The sequence below is a fragment of the Astyanax mexicanus genome, chromosome 1 (genome assembly GCF_023375975.1).
Source record: "Astyanax mexicanus isolate ESR-SI-001 chromosome 1, AstMex3_surface, whole genome shotgun sequence".
In the NCBI taxonomy this organism is placed as follows: Eukaryota; Metazoa; Chordata; class Actinopteri; order Characiformes; family Acestrorhamphidae; genus Astyanax; species Astyanax mexicanus.
The window spans coordinates 80,416,378-80,440,700 of record NC_064408.1 but is presented as its reverse complement, the minus strand read 5'-3'; the positions used below and the strand labels follow the sequence as shown (position 1 = coordinate 80,440,700).

Sequence of the window (24,323 nt, the reverse complement as noted above, 5' to 3'; positions counted from 1 at the left end):
TGTACAGCATAGGTATGTTAATGTACTTTACTACAGTAAAACGGGGGTGCCTTAATATAAGACACGAGCTGATACCAGGTAAAAAAAAATAGAATTAGGCCCTAAATAGAGGAAAGTAGCAGGGTGGGACTTGAACTGTGGATATATTTTGGGGTCCTTGATGCTTTATTGCAGTGCTTTTCCATCTGTGGGCCGCAGCCCCCAGTGGGCTGCACAGGTACTGCAAGCGGTCGTGGTCCAAAATTCCTTTTTGCTATTTTGCAAAGCAAACATGATTTTAAATATATAGACCCTTCACCAAATGTAATTTTAAGCGTGACAGACCCTTAATTAATTCATTTTCAAAACAAAACATGTTTAGATGGAGCTCATTGATTGGTTTACCGTAGTAAAGTCACATGACGGGCAGAGCGAGCTAGCTAGCAGATTAATAAGGTAGTTATGTTACATTATTACTTTAGGGAGTCTGACTAAAGCTGTTGTCCTGTGTTTTGCGTTTTACACATTATAGATAAATGGTTGAACAAAGGGTCTTTAAAACAGAAGTGTATGAAGCTGGATCTCCTAAAAGTGAAGCAGCTACTGTATCTCTGACCAAGAGAACAGAAAAAAAAACAATCATAAATTCAAACTAAGAAAATACAGCAGTGAGTACCGAGCACCTGGGCTTTACACGCACACAGGAACTGAAAACTATAGAGTTGTTGCTTTATTTGGTTTAAAAAGGCAAATAATAAAATCATGGGCCAGACCTAAGGTTTATGGTGAGTTGAATGGGCTGTGAAAAAGTGGGTTGCAAAAAAGTTAGGAACCCCTGCTTTATTGCATAAATGAACCTAGACTCTGCATGCATATTACTTGCTCATTACACGTTAGTTCATATTTCACAATAGAATAGGCAGGGGGATGTTCTAGGTGTGCCAAATATGACATGATAATGGCACTCAGTACAAAGCTCTTGAAGTATTACTTCACACCATAAACAGCAATTAGGGTTATAAGACAAAAACACCATCCATAATAAAACAGCAACATTATAATTATACTAAATTAAATATTATTGATGGCAGTTCCTTAGTTAGTTACTATATTTTGTGTGTTGTTGCACTTCCGTTAATTACAAATTAAAACTTAAACCAAACTAAAGCTAAATGCTGGAGATTTCAAGCACTTATTCATATGATGTCCCAAACCACACTTAAGTACACTTAACCCAGACCCGTTATTTAAAACAGAGTGATAACGTTGCAAAGCAGGTAGGAACGTAGGTAGGGTACATTGTGTGGTTTAAGACCAAAATAAGCCAATGAAGAGCAGCATGATCTGCTGGTTCATAAGGTGATGGTCAATTTAATTTAATTTATATATTAAAAAAAAAATAGCTTAGGCTATGTTTTCTCTGAATGACCAGCTAGTATTGAGCTGAATATTTAAAAGTAATATTAAACTTCAATATTAATCAATATATCCTAATGAAAACATATCACCTAATGTTTTGGCTGTTTTTGTAACCCTTCTGCTTGGGAAATAATCAACACTTCCTTGACTATTATGATTGAAGGGCAGCATCTGATGACGACAGTGTGGATGTTTATAGTAGTCAAAAAGCCTTACTTACGGAACATACGTTTCTCTTTCTCCAAGAAGAATGATTCCTTTTGAGAGTGACAGGAGCAAAACTGAGGGAAGACTTCATTTCTGTTTCAGGTTTCAGTAACATTTATTGGGCATTCACACTGAACACTACTGTACCAACCCTCCTATGTGGTGAACACACATACTGACAGACTGCTCGTGTTAAGACTAGTGACATTAGAACAGGCTCGGCTTCATCAAGCCCCTGTGGTTAGCAGTACGCTTTAAAAGTCTGTAGTGTTTCTCACCACAAATCTTCTGCGTATCTGTGAAAGACAACGTCCTCAAAAAAAAAAAAAAAAAAAAAGACAGCAAAGCAACTGAACACTTTTTTTTTAAGTGAGGACTGCACTACTGGACGGAGCAATAAATAGAGGAAAAAACTGTAGTTAAAAAAAAAAAAAAAATTGATCAATTAAAAAAAATAGCAAATAATTATGAACATACAGAACTTTGATGACAATCCAGAGAATTTGTAGAATATGGTCATGTTTTTTTTGTACAATCATTTGCAGATTGAACACACACACACACACAAAACCAACATACTCAATCATACCCAGCGCAATTGAAAACTGTTCACATTTTCCCATGCAGAGGCCACACATGTGGGATCCAATCTGCACACGTATTTTTTTTTTTTTTTTTTTTTTTTTTTAAAGCAGCTCTCTAGCTTGAAGCACGACTATTGGAAATGCATTAGCTTCATTACGGAAGTCCTTAATGAGTCCTCCAGACGTAGGAGAGACATGCCGGGTGAGATGGATGGCTGTAAATCCATCGTGAAGTTCAGCGTGTCCCAGACTACAGTGCTTCAAGTAGTCACACTGCTTCAGGCCTACAGCAGAGGACAGTGCAGACAGTAGATTTACACTAGGTCCTTAAACCGCACTGACCACAGTCCTGGGGCTACAGGAGCCGCTCCGAGTCTGGACCATGTAGTGCAGTGAAGTGCTGGACCTTGTTTAGGTCAGTGGATGGAGCTCCATGCTCAGTCACCTTGGCAGGATGTATAATAAATACACCCAGCAGCAGAAGAGGCTCTCACACGCACACAAACAAACACAACTACTGGACAAAGACACACATGCACAGCTCTCACACACCCGCAGGTACTGCCCACACACACACATACACACACACACACACACACCCAAAGTCACATTCTCACAGAATCACACAGAGCCACACAGTCACAGATGTTGGAGCGAGCCATGTATGTGTGTGTGTGTGTGTGTGTGTGTATGTGTGGAAAGATGTACAGTCTGGATGCTGTTGCTGCTCTGCTGCTTGTACTGTAAACCGAAAGAGAGAGGGATCACCCACTCCTCCTCTTCTCTTCTCCTCTCTGCCGTGTTCCTTCACTTCTGTTCTCCACTGTGAAGGTTGGCTCACTTCCCCACTCTCTGCTCGCAGGATGCGTAGCGCCGCAGGGCACTGAGGAAGTCCTCGTAAGAGACGTCTTTGTGGGAAGGCAAAGAGCTGCAGGAGACACAAACACACAGCCTATCAGACACCGCAACCTACAAACAGAGGCTGATGAATGGGGTCATGAAGCCACCGTTCCATGAACAAGCAGTTGAGAGGGTGGTTTAGTACAAATGAATGAATTGTGAAGAGAGGGAATTTACCACCATCTAGTGGACAGTCTGGGAAATACACAATATACCTCCAAGGTAACCTGAAGTATTTAGCCATTAGAGTTTGTGTTGGTGTGTATTTTTGTGAGATTTCTCCACAAAATATAGTAAAAAGTTTCAGAATCAATATCTCTGATTTTGCTATTAATATGTGTATATTTGAATAAAATGAACACTGTTGTTTTATCCTAAATTCTACATAAAAATATTGTCATTTAGAGCATTTATTAAGAGGGGTAGCTATACTTATCCCAAACAGAATAAATTTCCAGTTTATCACAAATTATTGATAAAGGGGGGTGTTACATAATGGTTAAGGGACTTCTTGATTACAAAGAAATTACATTGGTACCAGGTAGTGATAAAAAATTAATCAAGAAGATTTTTAATATGATATCGTTAGAAACATCAGGGGTGTTGATATGTGGTGGGGACTGGAATTTCCATTTACACCCATCCTTAGATTCCTTAAGTAGAATAATGATGCATCACAACATACTGCATATATTTAAAAGATTACTTAACATTGTAAGCTTTTGTTTGCATGACGCTAACAAGTGGGGTATTAATTATTTAAAAAACAAGCTAATATGTTGTGGAAGCAAAAGTGGTCTTGGATGATTGGCTACACTTAGAAACATTCAAATGACTATAGACTTTTCCTTTAGCCTGCGATGACGTGTTAAAAATCCCAATAGTATGGTAACGAGGTATTTGTAACACCAGGAGAGCTCATAAAACCCAAATGACATGATAATATAAACTGATTAACACAGCAGATATATATAAAACATGTTCAGGATAAGATTTTAGACCCAGAATTAACAAGAAAAATCATCCCACTCATAAAATACAACACAAACATAAAGAAGGATTAACGTTTCAGTAAACATCAATCACACCAGACAGTACATAAATGTATGTAAAAAACACTGCTATGAGCGCACCTTCTCTTGCAGGTGTAATTGTTATATTGATCTGTTCTTGGGGCTTGTCTATTAAAGGTTTATCCTGATAATCAGACAGACAGTACGTGAGTATTCCACGGAGCTACTCTCAGGCAGCCATCTGCATTTTAAACAGTCAATCTGTAGAGTCTTGAAATGCGTGAGGCAGCACACACAGGTTTAGCAGTTAATCTTCACAGATAATCACACTACAAGAGCCGACTCCACTTAGGAGGACCAAGCAAACAGCTGCCATTCATGCAGTTCTCCAGATGCAGTGATATTTTTCATCTAAAAGGGCTAAAAATTTCCTAAATATATGATTTGGAATTCCACAAGGCTCTATATTAGGACCGTTATTATTTACATTATATATGCTCCCACTGGGCAAAGTTATTAGAAAACACAATGTGAATTTTCATTGTTATGCGGATGACACGCAGCTCTTCATATCAGCCAAACCTGATGACAGAGTGAGATTAAAGAAAATCGAGGATTGTGTAGAAGATGTAAAATCATGGATGTCGCACAACTTCCTACTATTAAATAGTGATAAAACAGAAGTTCTCCTATTAGGCCCCAAAGCTGCTAGAAATAAATTATCAGACTTAATGCTAAATCTGGCTGACTTCTCAGCCACCCCTGGTTCAGCAGCTAAAAACCTTGGAGTTATCATAGATTCAGATCTAGCATTCAATAAACACATATCTAATGTTACTAGAACAGCTTTTCTACACCTCCGTAATATTGCCAAGCTAAGAAATGCCCTATCACTGCATGACGCAGAAAAATTAGTACATGCCTTTATTACCTCAAGGCTAGATTATTGTAATGCGCTACTGTCTGGATGTTCCGGCAGTAACTTAAATAAACTTCAGCTAGTTCAAAATGCTGCAGCCAGGGTCCTTACTAAAACTAGAAAATTTGACCATATTAGTCCAGTACTATCAGCACTGCACTGGCTTCCAGTCAAATTCCGCATAGACTATAAAATTCTCCTGTTAACGTATAAAGCCCTACACGGACTCGCTCCTGAGTATTTACAAGACCTCATCTCCTATTATGAACCACCGCGATTACTCAGATCTCAGGGTGCTGGTTTATTAGTAGTGCCTAAAATTCAGAGGAGCTCTGCAGGAGGAAGAGCTTTCTCTTATAAAGCGCCTCAACTCTGGAATAATCTCCCCGAATATGTTCGGGACTCAGACACAGTCTCAATCTTTAGACTGAAAACTTACTTGTTTAGTTTAGCTTTTGGTAATTAATGTTTTTCCCTTTAGATAAGGCTGCAGATTCAGGGGTTCATGGACAGAGGAAATTGTGGTAAACTGAGATGCTGGTGCTGTTGTTCTCCCACTGCACACGGTCACTCAGGTTTGTGGACGGTGGAGTGGGTGGATGGTGGTGTTTCAGGGTGCCTCCATGTCTAGGTTACCTTCTGGCTCTCTGCCTTTAGTTAGGCTGTTTTATTCAGTTCTGCCGGAGTCATTTGCCACACTCTGATAATGTTTTAATATTCTCAGTTTTGCATAAATCCAGTCAAAACTAATTCCATCTCTCTGCCTTCCTCAGAGTTACTGACTGCCCACCTGTCTGACCCGATACCGATGTTGGACCCTCAGGCTCTCGCGTCTCCTGTCCGGCCAGACTGATGGAAGTTTCTGAAGTCAGCTCTTCTCCACCACCACCACAGATCAGCTGCTCATCGACCATCTTACTCTCCACTACAGATTACATCCAAGCCATTAGTGGCGCTATTACACTCCTGAGTACATAAAACCTATATGGATGTATAAAAGACTTTTTAAATTTTTATTTAAAAGCCGTTTGACCAGTGGTAGGATGGTCCCCCCTTTAATGTGAGTCTTGGTCCTCCCAAGGTTTCTTCCTCCTCCTGCAGCTCTGAGGGAGTTTTTCCTTGCCTCCGCGCTCACTGGGGGTTCTGTATTCTGTATTTTGTATGTTTAATGTTTTGCCTGATTCTTTGTCCTGTAATCATGTTTCTGTAAAGCTGCTTTGTGCCAACACCTGTTGTAAAAAGCGCTATACAAATAAATTTGATTTGAATTTTGATTTGACTTCAATGTTTTCGTTTCAGTGTAAAAAACAACACTGTGCCACCGTAGAAATTGTATTAGTACAATATTACATACAAACTTATACTCAATTTATTACAGGCAGGATCGGGACTCAATACTGATACTCATCAAAACCAATGTGTCACAACATTATACTGTAACAGCTTAAAAGAAATAATTACCCCTCTGATTCCCAAAAGTACTACATTATACATTGAATCACTCAGCAGCAACATGGCAAACTGAGCAAACCCACGTAACTCCTTTTTAGTAAAGGCAGTGGTTGTCCAAAGAACCCTTTGAATGCTTTAATGGTTAATTGCACGTTTTTGTATACACAAATGTATTCACTTTTTTTTTTAATAAGGAGATTCTACGATGCTAACAGAGTGGCTGTCAGAGTGAAGTCAAGCATGATCTTCCTCCAAGTCACAAGAAGATTCACAGCATCTTTCCATATTTATGCTCCACATCAGATAACAGATGAATACGCTTGGAGGAGAACACTAGTTTTAGCCTGTTTTCACATGATCACTTCCTGTGACTAGTATCTTGATAAGGTTTTTATTCAGCTATTTGCGGCATACACTTGGTTTTATAAATCCCGACAGAGCAAAGTTGTTCAATGTTTCTAGCACGATTAGGGAAATATATCTCACTACATATGTTTTAAATTTGGTGTTTGAGGTTAAGATGCAAAAAAACTTTTGAGTTATCTTGATATGGATTTTTTTTTTTGGGACACAAGCATTTGCACAGTAATTATTACTGGTGTTTTGGTTCTGCTGGAAAGTGTTTTGCTGATTGAATGTTTCTGGGAGAGATGGATGCGTTTACACGTCCATTACGTGTGGCACAAATGTGTCTCAGATAATCTCCTGAAGAGATTTGATTAATCAGATTTATTTCAGTTTTAAATGAGTCTTGGTGAGTTTACACTTGAACAGGTTATGTGGTTTGTCCTTAACCATATATATAAACCTTATACTCAAGACACATGAAGTGACTAGGTGTTAACACAATCTGAGTGAATGGGGAGAGTAAGGAAGACCAATTAATGTCTGATACAGCCAGTACCAGTGACCTGCTGATGACTGGGCCAGCACTTCGGCACTTGAGCCACTGGGCGACAATTGGGAGCCATTAAGGAACCTAATAAAATGGTTATTTATAGCAGCAAAATGGGTTTAACTATTTTTTTTAGATTTAGAATTTTATTCAGTACTATATATATTTTTTTTTAATCGCAGCACTGCACATTCATACATGGCTCCCATTAAAAACACACATATGCACTCTTTATACTCACATGAACTCTGTTAATCTAATGTGCCAAGGCAGAAAACCAAGCGTACTATCCACTGGACCAAACTTCAGCACCAGGTCTGGGTCTGGGACGTTCTTCGACTCTAAAGTGGGGAATAAAAGATACATGTCAGGTGTGAGCAGAATAGTGAGGGTCTGACAGGCTTAACAGTCTGCACCATAAACTCTGTGCTTTCTCAAATCATTACAGAGTCTTTCAACACAGCTACTGGACAGCTGCAGGGCCAGAGAGCAGCTAGCAAAGAACAGCTGCACCCAGTCGGCATACAGAGCACTGCCTCACAGACACAAAGACACACACACAAAATACTTTAAGATGACTGAAAGCAATAATAAAACGCCTGTAGGCAAACGCAAACAATGAATCAATAATTTGCTTGGTTAAACCTCAAACTACTACTTCCTTCATATTCCTGTACTCAAAATGATACCTGACAAACCCTCATTTTTTGAGATCAGTTGTGTAATAGCTATACTCTGTAGTTATAGATTTCTAGTATATGCCCTGATCGATACAGCACACTCAAAATACACCAGTGAGATACAGCAATGTGCCATTAGAAAAAATGAAAATAAAGGCTTAAAATATATATATATATATATATATATATACATACATATACATATATATATAGAGTGTATTGCATCAACCATTGGTCCATCAGCACACACACCTTGACAGCTGGACTTATTGAGAGAACGTTTTATGTACGTGTCATGTAAAACAGCATATTTGAACAGTTTAAGTTAACTAAAGCATATAACATCTGGCATCACTGGGAGCCTAATTAAAATAAATACATGTTCAAAAATCTGAAGTGTTCAAATTAAAGGACCCCAATCTGTAGGCGGTGACTGGATCAAAAAAATATTTTTTAGAAATATTCCTCTGTTACTGGTATTGAGCTATTATCCAAATTAAACATAAATATTAACAATTAGAGTAGCATACGGTGTCACTGAAACTGACCAAAGTTTCTAAAGGGGGGGACTAATACAAATATATGCAATATAACTACATAAAAAATTTAAGAAAGTATTTAATACTAATGAACAGGGTTTAATGTTTAACAACAGATAATAAATGTTTGTGTGACCAATGTTTAAAAGAACTCAAGCACTGCCGGTCAGCAGGTTAGTGGCCACTCACCTCGCAGTAAAGAGTCCAGCACAGTGACGTCAATGTCTTTGGATGTCCTCTCTTTCTTCTCCACAGCCTTACACAGCTGCTGTGCTGCCTGTACAATACGGAGCTTCCCATCATCTGGAGACAACACCTTCACCACCGTCTGACACAACAGCGCTGAACACACACACACAAACCAGTCAGCCAGTTAGAATAGCTTAGTTTAATCAGTGCCATAATATCTGCTCAAAGATAATCATACATTTCAACTTCTTTATTCATTACTGAACCAATGGTGTGTTTTCAGTAGAACAAATAAAGTCAATAATAATAGATCTGTATACAGAGAAACACTTAAAACTGTGTGCTGCTCTAGTTTTAAACAAACAAAAAAAAGAAGAATCTCAAATAATTCCACAGAACAAAATTAGGCTCAAGAATAAACCCTTAAAAATCTTTACAGCAATAAATCTCTTTGAGGAGGGCAGTTCTCTGTGGTACTGAAATGTTTAACTGTACAAATAATCCAACACATATTTTTAAATAAATAATTAATTAACTATACAATCACATCTAGCTTTGATGGAAAGCAGATTTATTAGCGCAAAACCTAATACGCTCTATATAAGAGAAAAAAATATATATATACTAACGTGACATCCCAACATTACACCTTCAGGAGCTTTTGTCATCACATTCCAAATCTGTATAAGAATTTATATGGAGCTGGTCTGCCCCTTTGCAGTACCTTTATTACCCATGCATTCTTATGTATTTTGTCAGCAGTGGATATGCATAAGTCATCTGTAAACCAGATAATGTAGCATTATATTTCTGCGGTTTAATAAATGTGCTATGAAATAATTAACATTTTTAGTTGCAGTTTTATTTGTTAAAATTTTTTCATGTTAAAATGTTCTACAAACCGATTTCAGTTTATATCTTAATTTATTCTTGTTTAGTTTCTGTTTAGTTAGTAAAGTACTCCTATTTTACACCAGTATAACGTACAATAACTACAGTCTAATATCCAGTCTTATAATTCAATATTACAAATTATATATGATACCCATAAATAAATTACATAAAAATATAATAATTGGCTATATTGTGCATTCCTAACCTTGTGGGGCATTTTTAGCGCTTCTCTGCTCTAAAAACATACTCACTTCAAATTGTTCGAATACATTTGTACACAAGCCAGCAAAATGTCCTAGAACTAGTCTAAATTCTTGACTGTATATTTAGTATAAATCATTTCTATGCAAAAACACATTTTTTTTTTGGTCATTTTTCTAAAACTTTGCTAAAAAGCTGTAGTATGTATGACTGTATGTAACAATTAAAACATTTGCCTATGCCGGATAGGGCACACCTGGAGCAGGATGGGTAATAACTGATAAAGAGTAATTATAAACGAGGTGAAGTGTGTCAGAACAGGTGCTTCAGGTCAGCTTTTCTGGCATAACCTGTCTGTATACTCCCACTGAGAAGTCTGAGAAGGGTGTGAATGCTCACCGTGTGGATCTGTTCCATTGTTTAGGAATTCCAGTGAGTACTTGCAGCTTTCTGAGCCCAGGAGCTCCTGTTGCTGCTTCATAATCTCCTCCATTAGCCTGGAGTTATTCCTCCTGAAGACACCTTCAAACAAAAAAAAAGGGGTCAGTCACTGCTGTAACATTCCCACAGCAATCTACTTTCAACCAATTAGCTCAGATAAAACAGTTTATATTGTCCCCACCAGAACAGTGTACAACAGAATGCAACAGTTTAAATGGATGCTGCTTTTCAGCCTATGGTCAAAATGCCCAATACCAAGAGTCTGCTAGCATATAAATCTGTGATGTATCAGTTATGAGACAGACCTTCCTAGAGCAAGCAAAGGTGAGAAATTCTTTATTATTTCCTTAAAAAAAAAATTCTACACTGTAATGCTTGGCCTGGGGACAAACTTAGACACAGAACTTGATGAGGAAGCAACCATGCTCAGTTTTAATTATAACCTCTCATGAGTCACACAGCGAGTCCAAATCAGTCTCTCTCGTGATGATAAAACCTCCACCTGACTGATATGTCACACTTATGTATGCTAGACAACACGGCACTGAGTACTGCATCCACACTGAGCGTTAAGGGTTGCTTAATCCGGGTTAAAGGTAATCCAGCCTGCAAAGCACTCTATACCACCCCACCCACCCGGGTCATTGAGAAATATCCCAGGAGGGATTTAACTAGGCCAAGATGGAATAACTGGAAACTAGGAAAATAGGGAAGAAAAAGAAAAAGAAAGCCTTTCATACAATGACTCAAAAGCTCTTAAGCACTTGGTTTATTTATAATTATAACACAATTATACCATTAAACCACTTTTTATATAGAACTGTATATACCCAACATAACCAATAAAGTTATGTGAAGTAACCTACTACTCTTAAAAAGCTATTGTCATATGGATATGATCAGGTTTTAAACCTGAGCCCACCTGGATGGAACATTAACATACAAATAAAAAAAATCTACTAAAGGTTTTAGCTTCCTACAAATTAGCTGAAACATGAAGTACTAGTGTAAATCAATTTAAAATCCTTTATGAATGTGTTTTTCGGCTTCACATACCAAAAAAAAAAACGATTTAAAATGAAGTAACTATAGTTTTAAGCGAATCATAACTATGCCCATGCAGTTTTACAATATTAATTATGTGTAAATCATCCTTAGATCTACAAATAGACTTAGCCATTTGTGGATTTTTGGATATGAGGTGGATGATGAGCCATAAACAGAACATCACAATACACAAAACATCACCAAATTTCTCTTTGAAGCAAAACTGGGAAACGCATGTCAGCAGATACCCATACTGACATTATGCAAAGATGTTTTTCAGTTTAATATATTTAGAGACCCATGTGACAAACCATGATATAAGTTCATAAATGTGTGAAATTTCCAGTTATCAATCAGTTTTTGTACACTTCAATCACATGATCAAGGACCTAAAAATACAGTGTGTCATTTCCTGGCTCCTACAGATTTTTTTTGTGGAAGCACACTTCCTGTCTGGTTAATGATTACAGCAAAGAGCAAGATTACTTTGCATTGGTCCAATCAAAAACACTTTGTACTCAGGATAAACCTATAACTATGAGGAGAACACTATTAAATCTCTATAGTATTATTTTTTAATCTGATACTTGAGTTTAGATATTTGTTGACCTCCAGAAAAAGAAAAAGTTTAGATGACTTTTCAGAATAGTCACTGCAGTGTGCACATGTGAAATAAGGTAGAATGTTAGGTGCAGAGTCAAATTACATAATTTACAGACTTACAGAACTGCTATATTCACTGTGCTAACCCCGATAGAACCCATAATAATCAATACTTTAATAACTGCATCTAAATACACATAGTGTGGATTGCAGTAGGTAAAAAAGTATATAAGGGTATGAATGATTTTGTTATGCTATATTATTATCATCATCATTACATCAATGGCATTAAACAGTCTTAAAATGACTATTACGTTTATCACAATCACCATGATACATCGTCCACAAAATACTGTTATTGTGAAAAGTAACATACAGTTCTAGAAAAAATGAAGAGAACACTTCAGGTTCTAAATCAGTTTCTCTGATTTTGTTACGTATAGGTATGTGTTCGAGTAAAATTAACGGTTTTATTCTATAAACTAGACATTCCATCCCAAGTCCCAAAAAAATATTATCATTTAGATCATTTATTTGCAGAAAATGAGAAATGACTGGAATAAAAGTGATGCAGAGCTTTTAGACCTCAAATAATGTAAAGAAAACAAATTCCTATTCATTACGTTTTAAGAGTTCAGAAATCAATATTTGGTGGCATAACCCTGTTTTTTTCATTACAGTTATCATGCATCTTGGCATGTTCTCCGTCACCAGTCTTACACACTGCTTTTGGATACCTTTATGCCACTCCTGGTGCAAAAATTCAAGCAGTTCAGTTTGGTTTGGTGGCTTGTGATCATCCATCGTTCTCTTGATTATATTCCAGAGGTTTTCAATTCAGTAAAATCAAAAACTCATATTTTTTAAGTGATAAAGCTGTATATTAACATAATCCAGTTCTACTTTTCCTTGCATGGCACTTTTTTCCCACTGGCATTACAAAGTTACTCAACTTCTATCCAGACTAATTTCAGTATGGTATGGACCCTGGTATGGACCCTGTTATAATGTTTTTAGAACTAGTTTAAGCCTTTTTACAGGATGTTTAAAGATCACAGGTGTAGATTTCATTAAGAGGGAAGCAGAGAAAACCACAAGCTGAAGTCTGGTGACTGTAGTGCATGTGATTCACCGGGTCACAGACTTCCCTATATTCATTCATATATTTATTAATTCATTCATTAATTAATAACATATGTGTATTATTTTTTTGTATCTGTGTTTGTATCTACATTCAGTGTCCGGGTCTTACCTTCATTATCATACACGCTGACATATGAGATGCCCACCGCCATGCACCACACCACCAGGTTGGCTATGTCCGTGTACTGCTGCTCCTCCTCGGCCACCAGTAAGCCCACGTGAAGGGGCAGCTTCTCCAGAGCCTTGCCGTCCGCTACCCAGCGGACCCGGCGGGGTTTGGCGGTCTTCTTCTGGGTGCTGAAGCCCAGAGCTCCGGGCAGCCGCAGCGCGGCTCTCCTGCACAGCCGCCCGCCTCGCCTCCAGACGCGGCCTCGGATCCAGGCGGCGGCCGCTCTCTGGAGCTGCAGCAGGCAGTGCAGGAGCCGCCACACCAACTCGTACAACAGCGCCATGATTCGGGCTCTGATAGGACCGCACGTCTGTCAGGAGCTCAGCAGACCCCGCATGCTAAGGGCTTCCGGACAGCTCGCTCATAAACGCCGCTCCGACAAGCGCCAACGCCACAGGCTGCCGGCTGCCATTCCTCAGCCTTTCCACTTTGAACCCGCTGTGTTACATGGAGCTCTCTGATTGGACGAGGCGCGCAAAGATCCTACAGCACCACAGCGAGAGGGTTCACTCTGAGAGAGTCACTCTCACGTGACCTCCTGTTACGCCCAGTGCTGAGAGGACGACACTGATCTACTGTATATACTGCTCTTGGAAAAAAAAAAGAGACCACGATAATAATAACAAAATAATAAGTTTCTCTGATTTTACTATTTATAAGTATAGGTTTGAATAAAAACTATTGTTTTTCCTCCAAAATTCAAATAAAAATAATGTCAGTTAGAGCATTCATTTGCAGAAAATGTGAAATTACTGATATTAACAAAAAAGATGCAGATGTTGTTTTATTCTATAAATTACGGACAACATTTCTCCCAAATTAAATAAAAATAATGTCATTTAGAGCATTTATTTGCAGAAAATGAGAAATTACTGATATTAACAAAAAAAGATGCAGAGCTTTTTTTTCCCCACCAGTCTTACACACTGCTTTTGGATAACTTTATGCCACTCCTGGTGCAAAAACTCAAGCAGTTCAGCTTGTTTTGTTGGGTTGTGATCATACCTCTTCCTCTCGATTGAATTTCAGAGGTTTTCAATTTGGTAAAATAAAAGAAATTCATCATTTTAAGCGGTCTCTTATTTTTCCAGAGCTGTATATAAATTACAACTCTGGATAAAATTAAGAGACCACTTCAGTTTTGAATCAGTTTCTTTAATTTTGCTAATTATAGGTATATGTTTGAATAAAATGAACATTTTCCAGAGCTGTATATCAGGGCTGTTAACATTAAGGCATTAACGCACACAAATAATTTGAAATCAGTAACGTATTATTATTTTTTTAACACAATTAATTGTGCCTAACAATAGACCATTAAAGTCATGTTGTCATTTTGTAGCCATTATGCCCATGTTTGGGGTTCCTCGTCTCAGAGGTTTAGGTCTATGAAAAATTTGAATGGGCTTGACTGGCCTCTGTCACATCCTGTAATAAATTAATATGTTTAGAACCCTGTACGTTTTACTCTGTGTACATTTACCTAAATATTACTGGATCCTCTGAATTTCGAGACCGTTTAATGGTAGTAATTAGAAAAATGCTAGCTTTAAGCTAATGCTTAACTGATATCACAGCACAACGGCAGCAGACCCGATTCTGCAGTACACCAGCTAACTCTGGCCAGATCGCGTTTAAGATTATTCTTCTCCTTCACAGATGATCATTAAAGTTCACTGGTGTTGCGCTGGAAAGATTCCTCTAGCAATCTCTGCAGCTGTGCTGGGACATCAGTTCACTCTGCTGTAGCATTAGCTTCAAGCTAGCATTTTTCTCATTACGACTCCTAAACTATCTCGAAATTCAAAGAATCCAGTGTTTAAGGAGGTAAATGTGCACAGAATAAAACGTACAGGATTCAGAACATATTTATTTACCACAGAATGTGACAGGTGATTTTTTTGAAAAGCCCATTCATTTTCCTCATAGAGAAAAACCGCTTAGACATGGAAGCCATACAGAATGACCCATGACTTCAGTGGTCTATTAAGTAAAAAAAAGTTTCCTCTATCCATTTTTTCATGTAATCTCTTGATTTCAGCGCCCCACATTAAATGATCTGAATGATATATCCTAAACTCGCCCTTGAACTGATACCAAAGGTACTGACTGAAGGAAGCTTCGTAAATCCAGAGAAGGTTTTCAGGTTTTCCTGCTTTCCCATTATACTGGGAATGTTTTGATGGAGAAGTTGTGTCCACAGTTGAATGCCGGTCAGCAATAGATTTAGCTGAAATTGAGCAATTAAGCAATATCTGGAGGTGTAGAATTAATACAATGTTCATTATTAATATTGTTATATTACATCCAAAAAGTATTCTGCAACGTTTCCAAGTAATTTCAATAATTAATCAGTGTAATTAAGAAATAATAACTATAGCTCACAATGTTAAGTGTGTGTGTACTGACAGTTAAAGGTGAGGGCAAAATTCCACAAATATAGGATTTAATCTAACTTATGAAATATGAGGCATTAGTAAATTAAGAGGTACATTTATTGACTTTATAACCTAACTTTATGCTTGATGTTCTAAACCATTTAGAAAGTCTGACGTCTCTGTTCAAAATTGTGACAGACTTTCCCCTGAACAGGACTGAAGACACACGGTGTCACTGAAAGCTATTCGAGTACTAACAGCTCCCCCTTGTGGACAATTGTGATAGACTGAGTAAGTGAGTGAGTGAGTAAGTGAGTGTGAGTGAGTGAGTGAGTGAAAAAAAAAAGAAATGTTATGTTGTCTTAAAGGCAGAGACAGAGACACAGATGTAATGTTCAGTGGTCGTTCAATAGTGTCCTTTGACTGTAGCAATAAACAGCAAATCAAGAAATTCTTTTTGTACTTCTATAATTACACATAATAAACACTGTACACTAATAGACACTGTACAGGATATTCAATATTCACATTTCTGTGTGCATTAGACTAAAACAGGTGTTGTGTAGGAATGGATGATGCATTTATTATGTTTAAATCAACACAAAAAGCATAATCCATGGAAAATCAAAAACAGATGGCAAATTATTAACTTTACAAAAGATCGTAATCATAGTAGTCCTCATTGTCTGTGGGTTCAGTCTGGCTCTCTGGTAATGACTCTTCAGTCTCCTCACACTTCTCCTGTGTCAGTACATACGCCTGCCAAATGTCCACTGATGTCTGAACAGCCTCAGTGCAGAAATCAGAGCTTATATCGACGTCTCTCGCCTGCAGAGACCTCTTGACCTTGAACAGGTCACAGCTGCAGTTCCAGGGGTTTCCGTCAACATACAGCGTCCTCAGTTTGGGCAGCAGGTTCATAGCAGGCAGCGATGAGAGCCTGTTGTTGCGCAGATTCAACACCTGGAGCCGCTTCAGAGACTTTAGTTCATGCTCCTTAATCATGGCTATATTGTTCCCCTTCAAATCCAAGCGAACCAGGGTTTCAGGAAGCCTGTTGAGATATGCATATGCACAAGAATATTTAACAATCAGATTTAGGGCTGGACGATATGGCCAAAAAATTATTACACAATATATTTCTTAATTTCAGTTGATACACTATATTACCTGCATTGTAATGAACAATAAAAAAACTGCAAAAAAAACTGCAAAGAACACACACACAGTATGCCTGTACCTAATTATGTGCCATGTCAATTTATGTAGAGCACCCTGTAATGATTGTCAGCCAGTGACAGATGCTGTGAATAATAAACAGTGACGTGATCCGTGCTTTTGTTTTACATCCAGAATGCCTTGTATCATTTTGTTAATAATGTCCTGCAACCAGTGTCCCTACCTTTTCTAAATGCAACCCTCTGCTGCACTGTTGCAACAGGACAATGCTTGTCCACACACTGCTGCCGTCTTAAGAGCCTGCCTTTAGGACACAGATACTATGCGAAAGCATATGCAATGCGAAAGCCATATGACACCCTTTAATTCAAGAAACAGAATATGGCATCTTTCATGATGGCGGCCATGTTCTGGACATACCCTAATAGTCACCCTACCCACCCATTACTTGCTGGGACAGTCAGATATGTCATTTTTCTTTTCGTTAAAGGGTGTTCTGCAACTTTTGACATACCAAATAAATCTACTGTGCATTTGAAAAAAAAAAATCCTAATAACCTTAATCTTCTATCCAAATAGCATCACAATCAGATACTTTCTTCTGTGTCTAACGTTTTCTTTAATAATGCATCTATTTTAATATTAAATTATTGTCCAGTTCTTATCAGACTACATTAACCTTAGTATAAAACACAGATGTAACTGTACCTGTTTGGAAACGTGGAGAGCAGGTTCTTCTCTAAAGCCAGGTTAGTCAGGTGAGCACAGTGCCTCAGAGCATTGCTCTCAAAGTGTCGGATGGTGTTGTTCTCCAGAAAAAGATGGCGCAGTTGCTTCAGTCCAGATAGCTGCTGATGGCTCACTTCCTGGATGTGATTCTGCCCACAATCAAGCTTCTCCAGTTTGGCTGATAGCCGCCCGGGCAGCACACGCAGCTGGTTTCCTACCAGCTCCAGCACACTCAGACTGGGCAGGCGAAGGCCTCCATCCACCGACACCAGCCTGTTGTAGCAGGCAGTCAGCGTAACCAGATCACGCAACTGAGCCAAATCACGACTTTTTAAACTTCTTAATTGGTTCCTGTCCAAGCTGAGGTTAAGCAGAGCTTGAGGAAGGTCATGAGGCACCTTAGTCAAAAGGTTAGAGGACAGGTCTAATGTTTTAAGAAGCTGCAGTGATGAGAAGAAAGCTGAAGGCAGTGAATGGATTTTGTTGTTTGCTAAGCTTAACTGAGTCAGCATTGGCAACCTGAGGGCACCTTGCACGGCCTCGAGTTTATTACCCTCCAGATATAGTTCCTCCAGCACAGTGAGAGCTAAGAAAGTACTGGAGCGTAAAGTAGTGATGAGGTTATTCTGGAGGTTCAGGAGGCGGAGTTTCTTTAGACCCTGCAAGGTGGACTCCTGCAATGTCTGGATCCTGTTGTGACCCAGGTGAAGGCTCTCCAGGCTGGAGGGCAGGCCACGAGGAATGTTCCTCAGTTTGTTCTTTTGGAGATCCAGAGTTTTTAAAAGCCTCTGGGCCCTAAAAACATTACCCTCTAGCTGCTCCACTCCACAGGAAGACAGGATGATCTCTTCAAGACTTTGCAAACCCGACAAATCTCGATTCTAAGAGAAAAGGAAAAAAGAAAAAAGGCTCTTTAAAATAGCCCAGTATAACACAAAGTCAGGAATCACATTTGTTTCAATAGGTTTGGGTCCTGCTTATCCTTACACACCTGATGTAGATCAGGTTATTGGATATTTGTTAATTAATTAGTTGCATCAGGTGTGCTGGATGAGGGACAGCACAAAAAAAAAACACACACAGTGTGGGCTCTATTTACTCATTTCATTAACATTTCACAGCAACAACAAGTATTTAATTATCAAATCAAAATAAGTACAGCATAACAATCAATGTAGTCCATTAAATTACGTAATATGCTCAAAATTGCTCAAAAACCTCATGAAGAACAGCACTAATATAAATGTAAAAACCTCCAACAACACCATCCAAAATTCAATGTTTTTCTTTTTGCAAAAAAACTGACATTCAAATTAATTGGAACAACAGCTCCCAGAAGTAACACTGCAGCTTTCAGCTTGAAAAACACTGCATTAAACGATTGCTTTATTACGCAGTTATTGATAGTGATACATCTTATGCATTAACTGCCCTAACTAATTGTTAACTGCTTTCAAAATATGATGTACACCATGTAGATATGGGTGTGGAAAACCTATAATGCTGGTTTACCAAACTAAGAATAAAGCTATTTTTAATTAGACAAAACTAGAACCTAAAAGATAAAAGTATCTGAATATATCAATTATAATAAACAGTTATAATTGACTTAAATGTATAATATGAGAGCAATCTTCAAATATCTGGTTTATTTATTAATTGGGTGCATGGGTCAGTAGGACAATATTACAATGACATCACAATGCCAATAATACAATAATTTTTTTTAAACAAACACAATTTGGAACAGAAAATATTTTCTAAATCTGAGGAAACATATAAAACATATTGTACACTACAAGCTTAATTTCAAAAGGTAGATTTACTAAACCAACAAAACGCAAACATACTTATCATTAAAATTAAAAATGAAAAACTCAAAATTAATCCTACATAACAGTTTATATAATACTGAATAAAATGTAGAGAGAAAAAAATTTGTGCCAGATGTGAATCATTGTGGAGTATGCCTTATTTAAAACACTCCAAATAAGTAATACAGAAAACAAGAGAATGTTGCTAAACAGGTGCAAATGAGATGGATCTGGAGTAAAAAAGAACAGTTACCTTGATCTCCTTAATGTGGTTGTATCCCAGGTTAAGTTTTCTCACATCTCTCGGGATGCCTGAGGGCATGGACTGTACCCTGAAACACTGCACTGATCCGGTTTGTTCACAGACGCATTTCTCTGGACACACTTGGCTGCAGAGCGAGAGGAGAGGGAAGAGCAGGGTGTAAATGAGAATGTGAAGTGTCCGCATTGTGTAGATGACCGGGGCTGCCTTGGTGCTGAAGCAGCATTTTGAAGACCTGTGGCTTAAATAGCTCAGCGACTGGGGCTCTGCTGAGTGTAGGCCTTCTCCGCTTTATTGGGAACAATGGCCTAGATCACTATCTGTGTTGGAAAACACTGACAAGGAACTGGCAAAGCAGTCACAGATTGTCCTGTCTGTCCGCAGATGTGAGAACCTTGGTGATAACCTGTTTACAGCCCATTCTAGACAACAAATGCAGTTTCCTCTGCTTAAATACTTTTAGCAGATACTTTGTCTCTTCGTTCCTCTCTTTGAGTACTCTGTTTTTTTTTGGAGATGGATGTTGCTGGTGTGTCTGTCACAGAGGACACTTTATGGGTTGATTATTTCAACCCATATCAAACCTAATTCAATAATAAATAATGAGAGATATAGGGGCCATTTCACAGACATGCATTAAGTCTAGTCATAGACTACAGTATATTTATCTTTTAATTCCTGTTTTGCCAGGAGGTAATAAAGTTAATAAAGTAATAAAGTTAATAAAGTGATCGGTATGTGCAGATGGTGAGTACAGTTATTAAAAAGATAGAAATGATAGGGTTAGATAAATGCACAGAAGAGCACAGGCTCATTTGATGATTCTCTGTTTATCTGTTAGTTGAGATCCAAAACAGCTCACATAACTATTTTAATAAATTGAATTTGTAAATACTGTCAAACGTTCCAACATCCAGTGCAAAGCCTTCACAGAAATGTAATGGTTGTTTCTGCAAAATTGGGGTCTGGGAACTCTCCTTATCAACACTGTTTATTACAAACATTTAAACATTAAGTGCACACCATTTATATGGGTGAGCAGATCTGACACCTCCCACCAAAAAAAAAAACTCATTTACTCTTATCAGACCACAAGGACAGAACAGTATAAACATCAGGTCAAGGTGAAATGCCCCTTTATTGCCACCAAGGACATGGGGGGTGTGGGGTACTCCTAAAATGTGTTTCTCTGGAATTGGTTTCACTCACCAAATGGGTATTGCTTCACTATACACATATATTTTTGTTTGTATGTTTGTCTGTTTTGTGTTGTAATGCAGTATGCCCTCAATCCAAGCAAAATTTCTCCTTGGGAGATAAATAAAGAAACTATGACTATGACTATTTGTGGCCACAATTTAAAGTATGTTTAAGTTAAGTAAGCTAAAGTAAAAACTAAATGATGCAGTGGTATAAAGCCATTTTTATCTGTTAACCATGGGGTGGATCAATCAAGTTTTGGGCTTGTGATGCAGCCAGTGTAACAGGGAGCATTTGACTGGTAATATAATTTGACTGGGAAAATGGATATAATTAACAATTGAAATTAAAATCTGGAATTAATCACACCTTCTGTAAAAACAAAAGCTGTTGAGAAAAAGAGAATTACTTTTACAACATGATTCTAAACACATCTCAAAATCCACAAAGGCTCTCACAGCACTTAAAATTCAACAAACATCTGTAAACAGGTGTCAGAAAAGCAGTTCATGTAAGACAGCCCCTGAATCTCCCAAAACTAGAAGCTTTTAACAACAAGGAAGAATGAGCAAACACCCATCAATGAAGAACTGAAAATCTCTTACCTGCTACAAATATTGTTTACTGTGATGACTTCTTATATCTGCTATAAGAAGGATACTGTCTGCACAGAAAAATCTTAAAATCATGAAAATCTTTGCAGTACAAAACTGTATTTTGTTTTTTATTATTAATTTTGGTTAACTTTTCAAAGGAAGTCTCATTGTTTGTTATAAATGTATTTGTTTAGTCTTTTTTTGGAATATTCTGTGTATCTTACAAAAATAACATAGGTAAAATATTTTAATAAATGTGCAATTTTTCACTTCACAGCTTTTGTAAAGCAATTAATCGTTCACGTACTGTTCACCTATGAGAAGATCAAAAATCTGCGGTGGATAAACCTACATATAATTGTATATGTACACAAATATTAAATATTAATACTTTTTTGCTTAAATGCTTTAAAGCCTAAGATGATGGTTCTGGTTTTAAGTACATATCTAAAACTAGTCTTTACTTATTATTTAATAAATGCAGTGCCATAATTAAGAATCCTTCAGTAGGTAAATCTAAAGTATTACTAAGGAATACAATCTTCAGGGTCTTCAGAATTGTCCTACTATCTGCTCTTTGAATCCATGTTTTTTGTATTGTGTTTTTTTTTTTGGAATGATCTTCTTTTAGATTTGAAGAGAAGGTTAGATAGTAAAGCTATATACAATTTAATGTAATACAATAAAGCTGTATTGTATGTTTTTAATGACCCTTTATTTTACTTTAAAACCCAACTCATTACCTAAATGGGCTGCTGCATAAGGGGCCCTCATGGAGACCGAGTACAATAAAAAGAGTGCTTTATAATGGGTTACCCTGATGGGGCCCATTATACAGTGCACATAATGGCCCCAGGTGTCCTCAGCTCTATTTGCCCATTAATGGCCCAACCTGTGCCCATATTTTACCCATGTAAAACCCACTTTGGTTCTAAATTAAAGGCCCATAAAAACCCCACATATGCTACCCATTAGGGTTCCACACTGTACCCATCTTAAACCCGTCATTAACCCATATGCTGCTCAAGGGGCCCGCATAGAGACTAAGGACAAAATGTGTTGGGTCCTAAATGGTTAAACTTGTTGGGGCCCATCATTTAGCCCATCATAAACCCACATGGGGCCCATAAAATTAAACATTTTCGAAAAATAAGAAATTTCAAAAATCTATTCATACTTTGAAGCTTTTCAGTTTTAGCTTTTTTTTGTTGGTTTTGTTGTTTGTTTGCTTTTTTATTTTATTATATTTTTATTTTTTATGTTGTTGGCATACCTGTCAAGTCTCCCGTTTTGGCCGGGAAACTACCGTATTTTACTCCTCTTTCCCGCCGTCCTCCCGTATTAGTATTTTTCCGTAAATTTCCCGTATTATATTAAAATTAAAAAATATATATTATTGAGGAGACAGGGCACTGACCGCTCTTTGTCTCTTAACCAATCGTGGAGCCGGTTCAAGGAGAAAGTCCCGCCTTTCAGGAGAAACAGCCAATCAGCTTGCAAAGGAGGGTCAGTGTGGGGAAGCCCCCCGTCGCTGTGAGTTCAGGCAGCTAGTCGGAGCTGCTGATGTTAAAACAGATCTGGATATACAGCGATTTTTCTTAAAAAAATGTAACGGTAGGCTAATCATGTAAACTGTGATGAGATTTTTCTGATAGCTGCTTAAAAAGACTCGTCTCCGAAATAAAACACACAGATTAAACATTTTAAAATTAAAAAAAAAATTACAGCTTGTGACCGAAATGAACTGAACTGATCAGGGGTGGAGTGATCAAAAGGAAGAAGTATTAATTAAAAATGATTAATTGTGTAGGCCACTTAGGACTAATTTTTACTGATGGAATATATCTGGTCCATGTCCTTTTAGTAAAAGCTCATAATACTATTTTTAGGTCACCTACAGTCATTTTGCAGAATTTGTGCCCCCTTTGTTAAATTTTAAATCTATTAAATAAATAAAAAAAATATAATATAAAAGAGTGCATGTATGGCAAAAAGACATGAAATCTTAATCTTAATCTTAATATCTTGAAAATGATTTTTAATTTGGCTGTATTAAAAGAATGATATATGTAGGAATGTCCACAACATTTCAGATTCTGATAATCTAATTGTAGTGTGTAAGTGGTTCACTTGTGGTTATTTTAGATTTTTTGTAAACCTGTCTTTAAAATGTAAGAGATACTGAACCTTCGTTGGGCTGGTGGGACGACTTTAAGCGGACAGAGGAAAATATCCCTTATTTTTCTAAAACTTGACAGGTATGGTTGTTGGATATATGAATCTTGAAATTAGCCTATTGCTGTTTCTGTTTAACTTTGTTGTATTGTATTATGCCGACCTTAGACATAACGATTTTCAAGCAATTTCACTGTTGCAGAAAAATTTCCAGAGTCAGGATTGTGTCTTATTGTGCAGTGTTATTTTTGATACAAACAAGTTTAATAAATACACATTTTGCAAGAATGATGTTGTTTATTGCATTAATCTAAAACAAAGGCAAATGTATATCAGTGAAACTGTGATTGATTGCTTTACAAGGTTGTATGCTTATAAGAAGAGTTGAACACAAAATGTATTCTATTAAAAATATCAAGAAATAAGTGTGGCCGAAAAATAAACTGTTGATGTGAGTCTCTGATAAATCACAGTATTGATTTACACATTATTTTTAACTTAATATGTAACATGTCTTGTATGTAACCTCCACCAGAAGCTTGATGGGAAATATTCTCAGAAAGAATCTAGCTGCAGTCTTACAGTTAGTGATCCTCAGTCTTAGCAAAATATGTTAGTAAAAAGTCTGTGACTTGTCTTTAGACGTGAGGGAGTGTCAGACCTTAGTATAAGAAAAGTATTTTTAGAGTCTTTTTTTAAGTCGTGTAGTGTATGAG

At 37.4% G+C, this 24,323-nt stretch overlaps 2 protein-coding genes across 2 annotated transcripts; both read right to left on the bottom strand.

The window, feature by feature from the left end:
- Nucleotides 1–1,695: 1,695 nt before the first annotated feature.
- Nucleotides 1,696–13,732, bottom strand: nus1 (NUS1 dehydrodolichyl diphosphate synthase subunit). The gene is made up of 5 exons (XM_007255372.4): nt 13,215–13,732; nt 10,271–10,393; nt 8,777–8,929; nt 7,610–7,709; nt 1,696–3,117 (listed from the first exon to the last, which is right to left on the bottom strand). The coding sequence occupies exons 1-5, from the start codon at nt 13,555–13,557 to the stop codon at nt 3,027–3,029; spliced, it is 810 nt and encodes a 269-aa protein (XP_007255434.2). The 5' UTR covers nt 13,558–13,732; the 3' UTR covers nt 1,696–3,026.
- A 2,478-nt stretch (nt 13,733–16,210) lies between these two features.
- On the bottom strand, nt 16,211–19,833 carry LOC103032288 (nephrocan-like). Its single transcript, XM_007255526.4, has 3 exons — nt 19,628–19,833; nt 17,540–18,441; nt 16,211–16,706 (listed from the first exon to the last, which is right to left on the bottom strand). The coding sequence occupies exons 1-3, from the start codon at nt 19,820–19,822 to the stop codon at nt 16,304–16,306; spliced, it is 1,500 nt and encodes a 499-aa protein (XP_007255588.3). The 5' UTR covers nt 19,823–19,833; the 3' UTR covers nt 16,211–16,303.
- Nucleotides 19,834–24,323: the final 4,490 nt, after the last annotated feature.